The 14,916-nt window shown below is 36.8% G+C and overlaps 1 protein-coding gene across 1 annotated transcript in view; it reads left to right on the forward strand.

The window, feature by feature from the left end:
- LOC117389521 (inactive dipeptidyl peptidase 10-like) overlaps nucleotides 1-14,916 on the forward strand; it is a 364,225-nt gene that overhangs the window by 336,876 nt on the left and 12,433 nt on the right. Inside the window, exons 13-17 of the mRNA XM_033987204.2 lie at nucleotides 342-449; nucleotides 561-652; nucleotides 1,652-1,699; nucleotides 3,716-3,837; nucleotides 10,632-10,676. Of these exons, the coding sequence (XP_033843095.1) occupies nucleotides 342-449; nucleotides 561-652; nucleotides 1,652-1,699; nucleotides 3,716-3,837; nucleotides 10,632-10,676 (415 nt within the window). The remainder of the gene's footprint in view (nucleotides 1-341; nucleotides 450-560; nucleotides 653-1,651; nucleotides 1,700-3,715; nucleotides 3,838-10,631; nucleotides 10,677-14,916) is intronic.

Below are 14,916 nucleotides of genomic sequence, written 5' to 3' on the forward strand. Positions count from 1 at the left end.
TCTGGGGTCTAGTCACTTAAAGAAATGATCAGATTCTGCATTTGTGAATTTACCTTTTGGATACTTCATGGAAAAGTGCATTGTACACTAGGAAAAAGCAGCTCTGGCCTCCCATCTGAGAATATCATCACATTCATGGTGTTTCTAAAGGAAGCGAACTGGAACGTAAAAACACTGTCTCCTTGATACGCATAATTCATGGTCGTTTGTGATTTTAATAAGCACCAGTTTTGTAGTCTTTCTTCAGGCTGCACAAATACACCCACAGATGTTTGGGTTTACTTCAAGCTGTATCAATAAGTGAAAAATAACTTAACATGCATATTTATTTTTGTTGCCAGACGCAGGAGCCGGTTTTCTCTCAAGATGGCAGCAGGTTCTTCCTCACTGTCCCGGTCAAACAGGGAGGACGAGGGGAGTTCCACCACATCGCCATGTTCACTACGCAGGTAACAGTACAGTTTGGATATGAATATATGAGGATTTTACTGCAACATACTGTAAATAACACAAATAAATATAGATTCAGTGTGTAACCAAATGTATTATTGTGTTAACAGTTCAGAGCTGATCAAAATGAAGTGAGACATCTGACATCAGGAAACTGGGAGGTGACCAGGATCGTGGCCTATGACGAAAACTCAGATAACCTGTAAGTTTAATTAAAATCGTCAAAAATAACAAAAAAAAAAAGTAATACAGTGGTCCCTGGTTTATCGCAAGGTTTACGTGAATCCGCGAAGTATCAGCTTTATTTTTTTCAATTATTCTATGTTTTTTGCTGTAAAACCCCTCACCACACACTTTATACACTTTTCTCACACAGGCGTTAACATTTTCTCACATTTCTCTCTTGTTTAAACTCTCTCAAAGTTCAAACCTTCGTAGGCGTCTTTGTCGGTGCAGAACGTTTCATCGACATCGTGGGTTTTGTCGGGGAGAAAACACATTGCAAACATACAGCACTTCAGAGTCACACTGAGATCCAACGTTTATGTAAATTTGTCTGAAGACATTCTGTACTGGACAGGAGACACGGCACGGAGGAGACTGATGGACAATGGTCTACAGTCCAACAGCCAATCAGATCAGTGGACAAACGCTTTCTCAACTGAGCTACTGTCTAATATTTAGTTACAACCTTAATTTGAGTCAACAGTATATTAATGTTTCTCTTTGTAACGGCACTTGTAATGTGCTTCTATAATATAACTTCGTCTTCATAGTTACTTCCTGAATACAGAAGGATGTCCAAGCAGAAGGCAACGATTAATCTGAACAATCAAAAAAGTAAAAAAGCAAGAATATTCAGTCAGTATTTTTACCTTGATCTGGTTGAAAGCGTCTTTAAAAGTGTCAGTGTAATGTAGAAATAATCATCTGTCTAGACTAAAATAATGGTCATATTTTTATACAGCGCCTTTTCCACTTCCACTTCTTTCACACACACATTCACACACCAGACACACACAGACTCTGGGGCGATGTGGGTTAAGTGTCTTCCCCAAGGACACAACAGCAGCCAACGTGTGGTTCAGTGGATCTGACCGTTTGACCAATGATGTTTATGTGGAGAGCAGGATTATTAACTATATTAATGTTCCTAATGACACTTCTATTGTTCTCATTTATTCTACTTGTATCTTCACAGTTACTTCCTGAGTACAGAAGGTTCTCCACGCAGACGGCAGCTCTACAGGTGAGACAACAGTACTGCAGTATTAGCATTTTAGGGGAATCATTATAAGCTATAGTTTTAGAGCCACGTACCAAAACACATGAGCATGTACGGCAACTCTGCTGGGACATACCGTAAATTTCGGACTATAAGCCGCGACTTTTTTCCCCACGCTTGGAACCCTGCGGTTTATACAATGGTTTGGCTTATTTATGGAATTTTACTGGATAATAGCGCCCTCTAGCTGTAACTGTAAAAGTGAAAGATTATGCTCTGAAGAATTTACTAGTTTTGATTTTGAATTTTAATTTTGCGCATCATGGAAAACACACGAAGAAATGGAAATGATGCAGTTTTTAAGATAAAGAAGGAAATAGAGCCACTGCACGTGAGCTCGGCATCAATGGATCGAACCAGGCTAGTGTAAAAAGACGACAAAATCTTTCAGAGGAAATAAAAGCAGAAGGCCCGTGTTGGTACAGCTTTATTTTCTAAACCTGCAGGTGTGTTCATCCCGTGTTGATGTCGTGTTGGTGCCAATTTTCAGGCACAGTTAAAAAAAAAAGCGTGTCCGTGCACCGTCTTTCTGTGTAAATATCTCATGTTACAATATGAAAACCTGCGGCTTATATTCAGGCGTTTCTTATATATGTACAAAATAGATTTTCTTTTCAAATTTAGCTGGTGCGGCTTATATCAAGGTGCGCTCTGTAGTCCAAAATTTACGGTACTTGTTGTCTATTAGAAGAGATAAGGGTAAGAAAGTATATTACTGAATTATAAGTTGAAGTGTAGGTGCAACAATACAATTTCTTTAACAAATAAAATGGTGTAACTGGTAGAGATGGGAGATATGTAGACAAAATTAGAACACCATGTACATGTAGACGATATCATCTGGGTATATCAGTGGGTATCATCTGATAGCAACTACACTGTATTTATTCTGATATTTGTTGTTTATGTCCTGCACTTTAATAACTTGTAGTTTGCACTATGTATAGAAAATTTTGCACATTTGTATATTATCTTTTATATTGCACTTTTCATATGTAAATTGTTTTTTAATGTTTGTGACAAAAGACTACAGATGGAAATTAGCATTTTGCTAAATCTGGTGCAGCCATCTTTTTAATGCATCTGCAAACTGTCCTTCAAATAAATAAATAAATAAATAAATATAAGACTTGCAAGTGAGGTGGGAATTTTTTGCATTTGAATTTGTTCCATAAGCCATCATCGCAAAACTTCATCTTTTTATGTTATTAAAGTCTTCAAAAACGATACCAAGATGTTATTTTTTGTCAACGGCTGTGTCCGAATGTCCACAATAGTCCGTTCTTAGGCGCTATTAAGGGGTCACGGCATTTTTAGTGTCGTCCGAATGTCCAGTTGGTGAAAAAGTAGTGCAAGTAGTTCAAAAGTAGTATCCAGCTCTGCTCACTAGACCACAATGCATGCAAGAGTCGGGGAAACAACAGTGGACAGTGAGAGGTTTTAAACTGGACAGAACACGACTGATTAAAAGCAGATAGAAGCACTAGTTTATCGCACAGTTGATCCTGATGATGGATAAAACACGATTAAATAAACCGTTGCTGTGTAAAGTTGCTAGCATTAGCCGCTAACCTTAGCTTTAGCTGTTAACAAAGTGAAAATTTCCACATCACAGACAAAAAGCTGATGAATCCAGTCCATTTGCGTGAGATCCAGCTCGACAAAAACTCGTATTGTTATTATCAGTCTGTAGATACTTTTTTATCACCTAGACCCAGCGTCACGTGACTTAAAAGTAGTGAGCTGCACGTCTGAATCGCTCTGTGAAAGAGTGCACTATAGAGTCCACTAAAGCGTGTGGGGTTGTGTAGTGAATGACGGGTTAAGGGCTTGGGGGGGACATTTGGACAAAGCCGATGTCGCACGAAACTAGTAACTCAATAAAATTCATCACAAATCCGTAACATAAAAATTCTGCACGTGTCCAGTAGCAGCTATAATCTCCCCTGTCTAATTCTCTGTATATTTGAATATTTTCAGCGTAAAAACAGTGGGTCTGTTCCCGCGGCGATGCCTGACCTGTGACCTGAACAAAGCGCACTGCCTGTACTTCGACGCAGACATTAGCCCCTCCCACCAGCACATCATCCTGCACTGTAAAGGTACGAACAACACACGGGTTTTATTTATTACTTTGAGCTGTTGAGTTATAAGTTAAATTATGAACCTGTTTCCGTGAAGATGCGTGGAATGTTACACCGTATGGCTTTAAACATGACACCATCAGGCTAAGTTACCGTGGTCACAGTAACCTTTGCAACATTGTCACTCAAAAGTTTGGACACATCTCATTTAAGGGTTTTTTTTTTAAATTTGTACTACTTTCTACATGTTATATACACACATCAAATATATGACGCAAGATATATGGAATTTTGTAGTGATTTTTTTTAAAATATACTTAGAAAATAGTAAAAAAATTAAGAATAAACAGTGTCCAATTTTTTGACTGGTGGTGTATTTCTGAGCAATGAAAACACCTGTAATTAAATCAATACCAGACTGTGGAACATTGCGGTCAAAACAATACCGTCTCCACAGAGAGTACCATATTTTCCTCACTATAAGTCGCACCAACCAGCCAGGTTTGGAAATTACTGCATCTCTACTTCTTGAAAACTTAGCAAAAAGTCAATATGTCTTTTGCAAGCACAGATTTAGTAATAATCATTACATGTTTAATTTAAAGTTGTGGAATGAAGTTTGAAGGACTTTTTGTGAATAGATGAAACCAGTCACATGACATTGAATCAGTGTGTGAAGTGTGACACAGAGCTAGTACTTTTTTAAGAAATCAGGTCGTTTATAGTAGTTTTCTGACAACATCCTTTTACTTTAATACTTAAGTCATGTTCAGGTATTTAAGTAAAAGGATGTTGTCAGAAAACTACTATAAGTACTTAAATACTTGAGTCATGTTCAAGTATTTAAGTGAAAGGATGTTGTCAGGAAAACTACTATAAATACTTAAATACTTGAGTCATGTTCAGGTATTTAAGTAAAAGGATGTTGTCAGAAAACTACTATAAGTACTTAAATACTTGAGTCATGTTCAGAGGTGGGTGAAGTACTCAATGTTGTACCGTATTGTACCGGAGTATAAATCGCACCAGCAAAAAAATCCATAGTAACGAAGAAAAAAAACATATATAAGTCGCACTGGAATATAAGTCACATTTTTTGGGTAAATTTATTAAGTCACATCTGAGTATAAGTCGCACCCTTGGACAAACTATGGAAAAAAGTGTGGCTTATAGTCCGGAAAATATGGTACTGTTTGTGGTTAACAGATCAGAAAAGTTACACAGTGCAGCTTTAAGACAGTGAAACATGTTTTTTCTTTGCTTTTTCCACATCAGACAATGCAGTGATAATAGTTGTTCAATAATTCCGACCTAAAGGTGACTAAAAGGTCAAATGCAGCGTAGTTTGTGTGAATTAAAGTCAGAATGTTATTTAAGTGTCTTTGTTCACAGACAGAATTTAACCCAAAATAGCCAGAACGAATCTAGACGAGCAGGTGTTTAAATTTTCAAAGCCTTCATGGTTCTTGTGCCTTTGATTCATGACACTGGCCTGACCCGCTTAGACACGCCAGGATAAAAATACAACCATCTATTTAAGGACCTGCCCGGACGTAAAGGCGCACTGCGGAACTTTTCTGATTGATGATATGCCACCTACTTTACCCCCACGTCAATATTACACTGTTTTCTGATCTGTGGAGCTGGTGACCTGGAGTTTTGGAGTCATGTTTTGTTTCATTCACACATGTTTAACACACAAACCCTGCAGATTTAAAATGAGTTCAACTCTCAAATGGAAAACACTCTGTTCCACCTTGTGATGTCATCATGTGGTGATACAGGAAGTGCTCCATTGTGTTTTTAAACTCCACACACTAGAATTATTTGGATGATTTCAGTCCTGAGCGTTGGAGATGTCAGGTAAGAGTACATGGATGTTGACCAAATATAATCAAATAAAATATCTTTAAAGTAACGGGTGTGTGGTGATTAAATTAAAGATAAACTTAGTGATTGACCTGTGTTTAATTACTTCTTAACACGACACTAAACTGTGAAAATGGTCATGCTTTACATACTCTAGGTTCCACTTATATTTAGACAACATTGCATAGATTTCAAAACATATGCCGTGTTATTATGGGTGTATTTTTATCTCTTTGTGAGTGTAAATGTGTTGCGGCAGATGTTAGACTTTATTCCCTCCAACAGCACAGGATCATTTGTTCTGACTGAGAGGCGACACATTAAAACAATTAGCTTCGTTATTGTCTTATCGCTTTTACTTTAAGTGCATATGACAGGTTTGACTGCTTAAAAACATAGTTAGCATGATTATATTTAAGATTTGAATTTAAATCTTCTCGTTTATTATTACCAGATTGAAAAAAAAAAAGAAAAAAAAAATAGACAACAGTAAATTTTACAGTAGATACTTTTTACTTTTACTTGAGTACATTTATGAGCAGTATCTGTATTTTCTACTCCAGTACATTTTTTGAACAGGACTGAGAAGTAAAAGTACTTTTCATATGATTTGAGGGGTTATTTTTACCATGTTCGTGGAAAAATCCTGGCTAAAAAAAAAATACTCAAACTTTATAAGAAATTGATTTGTTTTATTATTGTTGACCGAAATATGTGTGATTTATTTATTTTTTTATCAGTATTTACATTTACACTTTGACCGATTAACACTTGTGTGAAATACTTTTACGTATTACTCTTGAAGTACTTTTAAATGAGTACTGCACTGAAACACCTCCACACAATAAGTCACTGACGCCACGATGGGTTTAAACAGTTTTATACGACAGGTGTGAAACTGTAACAAAACATTACAGTGTACATTAGTGCGCTTACAAAAGAATACAGCAAATAACAAATACGCTAATGCTAACCCTAATGCACGCTAGTAATTCAACATCAGTTAGCACGTAAGTTAGGTGGCAAATACAGTGGTACCTGGTTTATCGCGGGGGTTATGTTCTAAAAATAACTCGCAATAGGCAAAATCCGTGAAGTATCAGCTTTATTTTTTTACAACTATTCTATATCAGAGGTGTCAAACTCATTTTCACCGAGAGCCACATCAGCAAAATGGCCGCCATCAAGGGCCAGATGTGACTGTGCGGCAGGATAAATGTCACTAAATGTAAACAAATGTCATGTAAAATAAATGTAACTACTTTTAAACTTGTTAAATAACTTTTTTTGTATTTATTAGTTATTCAAGTTGCAAATATGACATGTCCGTGTAAATGTGTATTTCCTGATAAACTGACATAAAAGTGTGGATCTGGTCAGAGCTTTCAGCACTGCTTCAAAAACAGACTTTTAATTATTGGACAATTTGTTGTTTTTCTTGAAGGCTGACTTTTTCATACTTAGCTCTGTGTTTGGTGTCAAAATGTCGATGTAGATTGTACAGATCCCGCCTCATTACACAAAAAACATACAGATTTTCTCCTTAAAGCACAAACTTTTATTCACCTTTAGCACCTTTCTTGAAACTGCTTTCCACGCCAACAATTTTCCTCCTCCTGAACAATTTGGGATGATTATTAGCAAATAATCTCATTAGTTTATTGTCAATGTACACATTAAAGCAGTATAGACTTATTATAAAATTACAGTCAAGCCTTAATTTACCGTCTCTCGGGCCACATAAAATGACATGGCGGGCCGCATTTGGCCCCCGGGCCTTGAGTTTGACACATGTGTTCTATATGTTTTAAGGCTGTAAAACCACACCACACACTTTATACACTTTTCACAACCGAGACGCAGAACACAATGCATGTTCATACACTGTAAAAAAAACTAAAAAAAACCATGCAAAATAGCTCAAAAACCACTGTAGTTCTTTATACTCTTTAACTTCTTAAACACATCTTACTCATGAATACCTTTAACTTTTTAGACTAAGCTGTATACTTACAGGGAACGCCTTCATGAGCTAATTACAGGCTAATTAACACACGGCGCAGAGCTTTGTTCTACTGCTGCACTACCGCACACAACCTGTAGGGACAACATACTGTTTTTTTTTTTTATTAAAGGGCCAGCGCACTCAGCCAAACTAAAATAGACAATAGACTGATCAGAACAAGTACCTAAATACTTTTACTTAGGTCGCTTTTTTCATGTGTTACTTTTACTTGAGTGACTTTTTACCTCTGTATCTGTACTTTTATTTAAGTAACACAATTGAGTACTTCATCCATCACTGAGGTAGAGGTATTCCATTTTCCAACTCAGCACTACTTTATGTATTTTTGTACTTTTATTCTCAACTGCCACTGATGTGATGTAAAACTGATACATATTTACCACAGATACTAACCCCCCAAACCAAGTAATAATTAAAAAAAAACATGAAATCCTGTCGTTTGCACGTTAACCCTATTGGCCGTGTGCTTTTTATTGACTAGCAGAAACTCTATATATGATTTTTGTCTGAGTTTATCCTCCAGCGTCCAGAGCAGAAACACATTTGCGCATGGGCCGGAGCTGATATATTGGACAATAACTGCATTCGTGTTTCCCAAAGCAATAAAAATAATAAAGGAAGTCGTGACAGGAGTGGCAAAGTTCACCGCGCCCCGACTGCTTCGCCTTCAACAAATACATCAAGTTTTAATTTTCAACATTAAGAGAGAGTTACTGAGGCATTCTGGGAAATATAGACCTCAGCTATGACCCTAGGGGAAAGAGTAAGTAAAGGTCAAATGAATGCAGTTGGACAGAGTCAGGTTATTATCGAGGGCCTGGTGTATGGGCAGGAGTTATAATGTAGTTTATGATGGCGGTTTGTATTAATATTTAAGGTCCAGGATTCTCAAAATGTGAGCCAGGCCAGTTTGATCGAGCCGAAAAGCACCGCAACGGGTATTAAGAGAAATGAAATGAAACTGAGAGATTAGATTGAGTTATTCCTCACTGATCTTAGGCGTTCTGAGTATCTTAATTAGCAGTGGTGGAATGTAATGAAGTGCAAGTAGTAAAGTACTGCACTTAAGTTCATTTTTGAAATGGCTCCTTTTTTACGATTACTTCACTTGCTTTAAGCTGTATCTGTACTTTCTGCTTCATTTTTGAGTATTTCTATGATTGTTTGAGACCTGCTGAAAAGGATGAGGATTATTGTTTTGTTCGTAGTTGAAATATACAAGTAATAACTTATAATACATTAAAAAACAAACCTTCAAATCTTTATCATTGAAGCCTTATAACATCTCAAAATCTGTACAAAATATTTATACTTTTGACTGTAAGTACATTTCTTTCTTTCTTCTTTATTTGTCAGGGACCGTGTACAAATTCATTAATCTTACGAAAGAAAAGATGATTTGTACCAGATTTAGCTCCTTTTACTTTCCATGTGCAGTCCCTGGGCAGAACACACATTAAAATACAGATTTTATTACAATTACATTTTAAGAAAAACAGTTCATCATTGACAACAGCTGGAAAAAACAATAAATGTCCTCATGTCCAATAGAGTTTGTTTCCTACAGTCCTAAACAATTAAAAAAAAAATCATGTGTAGTTTTTACAATGAGACAGAACATTACAAATTAACTAGACTGACATGACACATTTGATGATCTAAAATGTACTTTTTCAAATTTCTAGTAAAATTATTCAGATCTACAGACAGTTTCAGAATCTGGAGCTGATTCTCTGATGTTTAAATGAAAAGGTGACATTTCAGTTCACAGAGACTGAGTGGATCTGGACTTTGTTTGGAAGAAAGTTTAATACATTTTTCAATGTAGGTGGAGCATTATTAATATTTATAATTTTGAATACATTTCTTAGATTTGAATACAAAATTAAATTGTTGTAACTGAACATTTTATATTTATTTAAGATATGACAGAGATGATAGGGTTTTTTTTTATCAAGTGCCTGACTGTAGATGAATCTGAGGTTTGAGCCGCTCTCACTGGACCGAGCAGGACACACAGTCGCTCATGTGTGGGATCATCATGGCATTGAAATATGTGAGAGCGCCCTCTACTGTCAGGATGTTCCTCACATGTCTCAGGGAAGAGATGTTGTATCGGATTAAATTGCATACTTTTTTATCTGCTTTTTGAAAGACAAAGTCTGGTCCAAATGAACCTCTAAGTACTTTGTCTCTGTTACAATATTTATTTTTACTCTGTTAACAAGAATGCTGGGCTCACATAAACAGAGACTTTAATACTTTTTCATGTGATACTTTTACTTGTTTTGTGTTTTGTTTTTTTGGGGTTTTTTTTTGCCCTGGTATCTGAGTTCATAAGCGTTTCTTCTCAACTTTCAGAGATGAGAGTAGAGTTTTGTCATTGCGGTAATGCTAACAACAACTAGCATGCTAACTGCACACTTCCTGATGCTCCGTCTCTCCACAGCGGTCTCATTTTGACCTGCTCTTATTGCCGTTTTGCTGAGCTGCTTTAAAGTAATAGGCTCGGCTTATAAAAATGCTAATAAGAATCTATTACTTTTCACCTTTTTTTTAAACCTCATTTCAAAACAAACTTGTGAAACAAATTTGACACTTCTTGTTTATCTGCACCGGTGTTGACCTTTGACCCTTTGCTGATAATGTTATGGCGAAGATAGAGACAGTAACAGCAACAACAACAACAGTGTCTGGAAGCTGGCAGCTCAGTGTTGTTATTTTTATTAATTTATTTTTACAATTATGCTTCACCGACGATTGAATAAACCACGAATCCCTGAGATCATGTTCAAAATATCTCTCAGATTCATCAACTAAGTTTGAAAACAATGTCCTAAAAGATTATACTAAATAATGCACAAGACTGTAGTATAAACATTGAAATAACTGCTTTTTTTTCTTCTTGTTCTTCCAGGACCCGGAGCACCGACTGTGATCCTGCATAGCCTCAATACATCAAGTAAGGACCAGTTTGAAAATATTGTTTATCATGATATTTTTACATAACAATCAAAAACTACAGCAACTGACTTTGAGCTCATTTATAATTCAAAAGTTCTCAACTGATTTTTTAAAACTTAACTAGTCCAAAAGGAGGAAAGTCTTTGTCTTGCGATGACGAGCTTGAATTAGGAATCGTGACGGGCGCTGTGCTCAAAAACAAGCTCTCAAATCATGATTTAAAAATATCTCTAGAACATGTTTTTGTGTGAATCACAAAGGGAAAATGTGTCAGAATTTGCATGACTAAATCTCACTCGGGGTACAAACTAAAAGGTTTTTTTGAAAGCATGACTCAAAACTGTAACTGTTTGGTGGAAGGCAGTGATTTAGCACCAATGTCAGACCTACAAAAACACACACTCCTGGATTTGTATTTGTATTTTTTATCCTTTTATTAAACTTCCATGCACTTTATTGAGCAGGGCAGTCGACACGAGGTCTGTTGTCCGGGTCCCAAGGTTTTAGGGGCCCATAACTGGACCTTCCTCCTATTGATTTATATTAGAAGGGGGCCCATGTGAAGCGTCTTGCCCTGGGTCCCCTAAATATCTGTCGACTGGCCTGGACATGAGACTAGTTTTTTTCAAACACATAATAGTGATCTACTAAAGTATAAAGTAGTAATTTACATTGTTTGATTAGTCTGTATATAAAGTAAATAGTCAAATTACAATGTGTATGTAACAAAAAAGTAGACGTTTTTTAAGGTTTCAATAGCAAGATGACTATTTGACAGATGTGTCTCTTCAAATTTAATGATACAGTGGTTAAGACTCTCGCCTCACCGCAAGAAGGTTCTGGGTTCAGTTCCTCAACCTAACCTATGTACTTTCACAATCTGTCTCCATCTTAGACGTCACCCACAGGTCAAATGTAGCTCATCGAGGCTAGCACCAAAGAGGCTGTTGAAGGTAACGCCTCCTCCTGCCTAGCAACGCTGTCAATCAAACCTGTTGCTAACACTAATGAGAGCGACATCGGGGAAAGAAGGCACCTGATTTGTCTGTTGTTAATGTTCATATGTTGATTTACGGACAGAATAGTGAAATAAAAACACCAGGATCACGTAGAGCGGGTTAATACGAACATTTAAGACCAAAATGATGAGTCTGACAGCAGCAGTTACAGAGAGAGAGGGGACAGTTTTCAATAGAAAGTGAATTAGCGCCAGACCTTGTGGCTTCTGAAGCGCACTCATGCTCACTCCAGCTAGCCGGTTAGCTATTTCCATTTATATAAACAGTCTACGGTCTCTATACAAGCTCCTACTTTTAGAATGTGTATTACGACAATTACACAGAAATCTGACAGTTAGTCGCCAAAGCATTTCCACATGTTTCGATCTCGACTGCATTTTGATTTATCTCTTTCCATTTGCTCATTTCTCTGTGTAACGTACAATTACCGCCCCAGCTGCCCAAACGCATCCCACCACCTGTTGCACTAAACCGCCATGAAAGCTGGGATTGAGAAAACCAGTTGTAGCCGGGTCCAGATCTCGTCTTTAGGCGTAAAATGTGCGTGCGTGGAGCTTGTTAGCTTTAGCGGCTAAATTGTGATTGATGTGGCGGTTCGGGCCTAGTCTATTACACTGTAGCGCCTTTACACTCCAGTACTTCTAATTGGGTTTCCCCATTGGAGCCCGGGAGACTAACCCAGTAATCTGCTTCACAAATACACATTACTGTTGACTTCTCTCTTCTAAGCATTATTCACAGCGTGTCTGGACTGAGGTCAAAATATGTGCTAAAAATACACAAATAGATTTACTAGTTTCTGTTTTATTGTGTTTTAAAATATAATAATTGTGATGCTGAATCCATTTTTATTAAAGGGCAGATTTACTCTATTTTCTGATCTATGTTATAATGTTTTTTTCTCATCACAAACAGACCCGGAGTTGTGTTTTGTTTTGTTTTTTGTTTCATTCACACATGTTTAACACACAGTAGCTTTCTCCTAAACTGAAAACACTCTGTTCCACCTTGTGATGTCATCATGTGGTAATACAGGAAGTGCTCCACTGTGTTGTTAAACTCCACACACCTTCACTAGAATCATTTAGATAATATGAGCGCTGGAATTGCCAATCTCTACTGAACTAAAGGTAAAAAAGAGCTGTAAACTTTAAAACTACCACTTCATGACATCACAAGGTGGACCAGAGCATTTTGAGAGTCACTTTTGTGTGATATAGGACCTTTAACATAGTGCTTTTAAAGGTACACTATACTTTCTTTTCAGATTACTTTGCCAATCTCATATCTGCTTGTGTCCGTGCACTATGTAACCTTTCCCACCTGATTATCTCCATGAATGTGTTGTTTCTTTTCTTGTGGAATGTTCCAGAATATGGCATTGAAATGACTGATCTTGCAACTGTCCAATTACAGATGTTTTATGGGTCAAAAATAGCTGGAAGAACATGCATTCTTACTCTGAGCTGGCTCGCCTCTCCACAGATCTGACTAATCTGATTGTCTACATGGAGATATATAGGTTTACTGTCATACTGTGGAACATTCTTGGCAAAACAGCAGTCAAATATATCCATGGAGACAAGCTACACTATTTTAATGTTATTTCCTCCTCACAAACAGACCTGGAGTTGTGTGTGTGCGCGCTGAGTTCTTCTCTCAAACAGGAAACACTCCATTCCACCTTGTGATGTCATCATGTGGTAATACAGGAAGTGCTCCACACACCTTCACTAAAATCATTTGGATCATTTCCGCCCTGGAACTGTCAGTCTCTACTCAACTAAAGGTAAAATGTAGCTGAAAACTACCACTTCATGACATCACAAAGTGGAACAGAGCATTTTGAGACATAGACTAGTAATAAAGTGTTACTCAAACAAGTGTGAATGCAGCAAAACACAACTTCTAACACGTCTTAAATCTCACAAGAGTCAATTTAGTGTAATAAAGGACCTTTAAGTTGTACATTTATGAGGCAACAAAACAAAGAGCGAGAGCTGAGTGTGGGGAATTCATTTCATTACAGTTATTCTATCTATATGTGTATGTAAAACTCAGTCTGTACCCTAAAATCCCCCTAAAATCTGTCATTTGCATACTTGTGTTTGATTGGCTCATGTGCACATTGACCGCACACGCTGCAGTCGTGTTTGTGACATGTGTGCGCTGTGAATATGCTCTTTGCCTGTGGAGATTTGGCTGTGCCGCTCTGCACAGCTGGGAACTGCCCCCAGCTATTTATAATGAGGCCAAGATCCATTTGGGGTTTTCCATTAAGAGATGCTGGACCAATTCCATTTTACTCGTGAAAAAAGCCAAAAAAAGAGAGAAATTATTTGTGAGTTGAAACCAGCTGGGCTCCAAATGGTGAAAAATTGTATGATTATTTCAAATTGTATATTTCGCAGTTGACAGATTTGTATTTCAAGTTACCGTATGTATGTTTTTGTTTAGTTTTTTTAAGAATTTCGATACGTATTAGAGATGTATATACAAAGATGTAGCTTAAATGAGCATAAAAAATACATATACATAAACATAAAACATAAAAAATATAACATAACATAAAAAATAAAATACAAATTACAGATTTTGTAGGAATAATCGTAGGTAAAGTGTTTATGTGTCTATGTTTTTCTATCTACCTGTTTCCATGGTTTTCTTCCAGGTCAAGAAATAAGTCAGATGGCACACACGTCCTGGGACAATATTTCAATTTGGTGCCAAGATTATCATTGCCAAAATAATGGTGAATAACGACTGTATATCATGATAATTATTAAAGTTACTGCCAGTTTAAAATGTCATGGATATGAATAAGTATAATTTTAATATGATGAATAGTTTCCATATTTAAACAACTGTTATAGTATTGTATTTGTAATAACTGAAGACGAGGGATGCACTGATATCGATACTGGTGTCGAATATCGGCGCAGATACTGAAAAATTGACTTGATTGGGTATCGGTTCCATGATATCGGTTAAGCTGATATTCTGGTTGGGCGTTTAACTGGATGTAATAAGACTATTTACAGGCTGATTGTGGCGCAAAATGTCTCGTTATGTTTGAGCTTTTATGCAGAAAAAAAACCTGTGCAGTCGTTTTATGGAGGAGAAATGTAATAAGTTAAGTGTGTTAAAGGAAATAAGACATTTTTGGACATTTGTGGTTATCTTTGTTGGCGATCATCATGATTATATAAAATGTCCCAC

This window comes from Periophthalmus magnuspinnatus, chromosome 21 (genome assembly GCF_009829125.3).
Source record: "Periophthalmus magnuspinnatus isolate fPerMag1 chromosome 21, fPerMag1.2.pri, whole genome shotgun sequence".
Classification (NCBI taxonomy): Eukaryota; Metazoa; Chordata; class Actinopteri; order Gobiiformes; family Gobiidae; genus Periophthalmus; species Periophthalmus magnuspinnatus.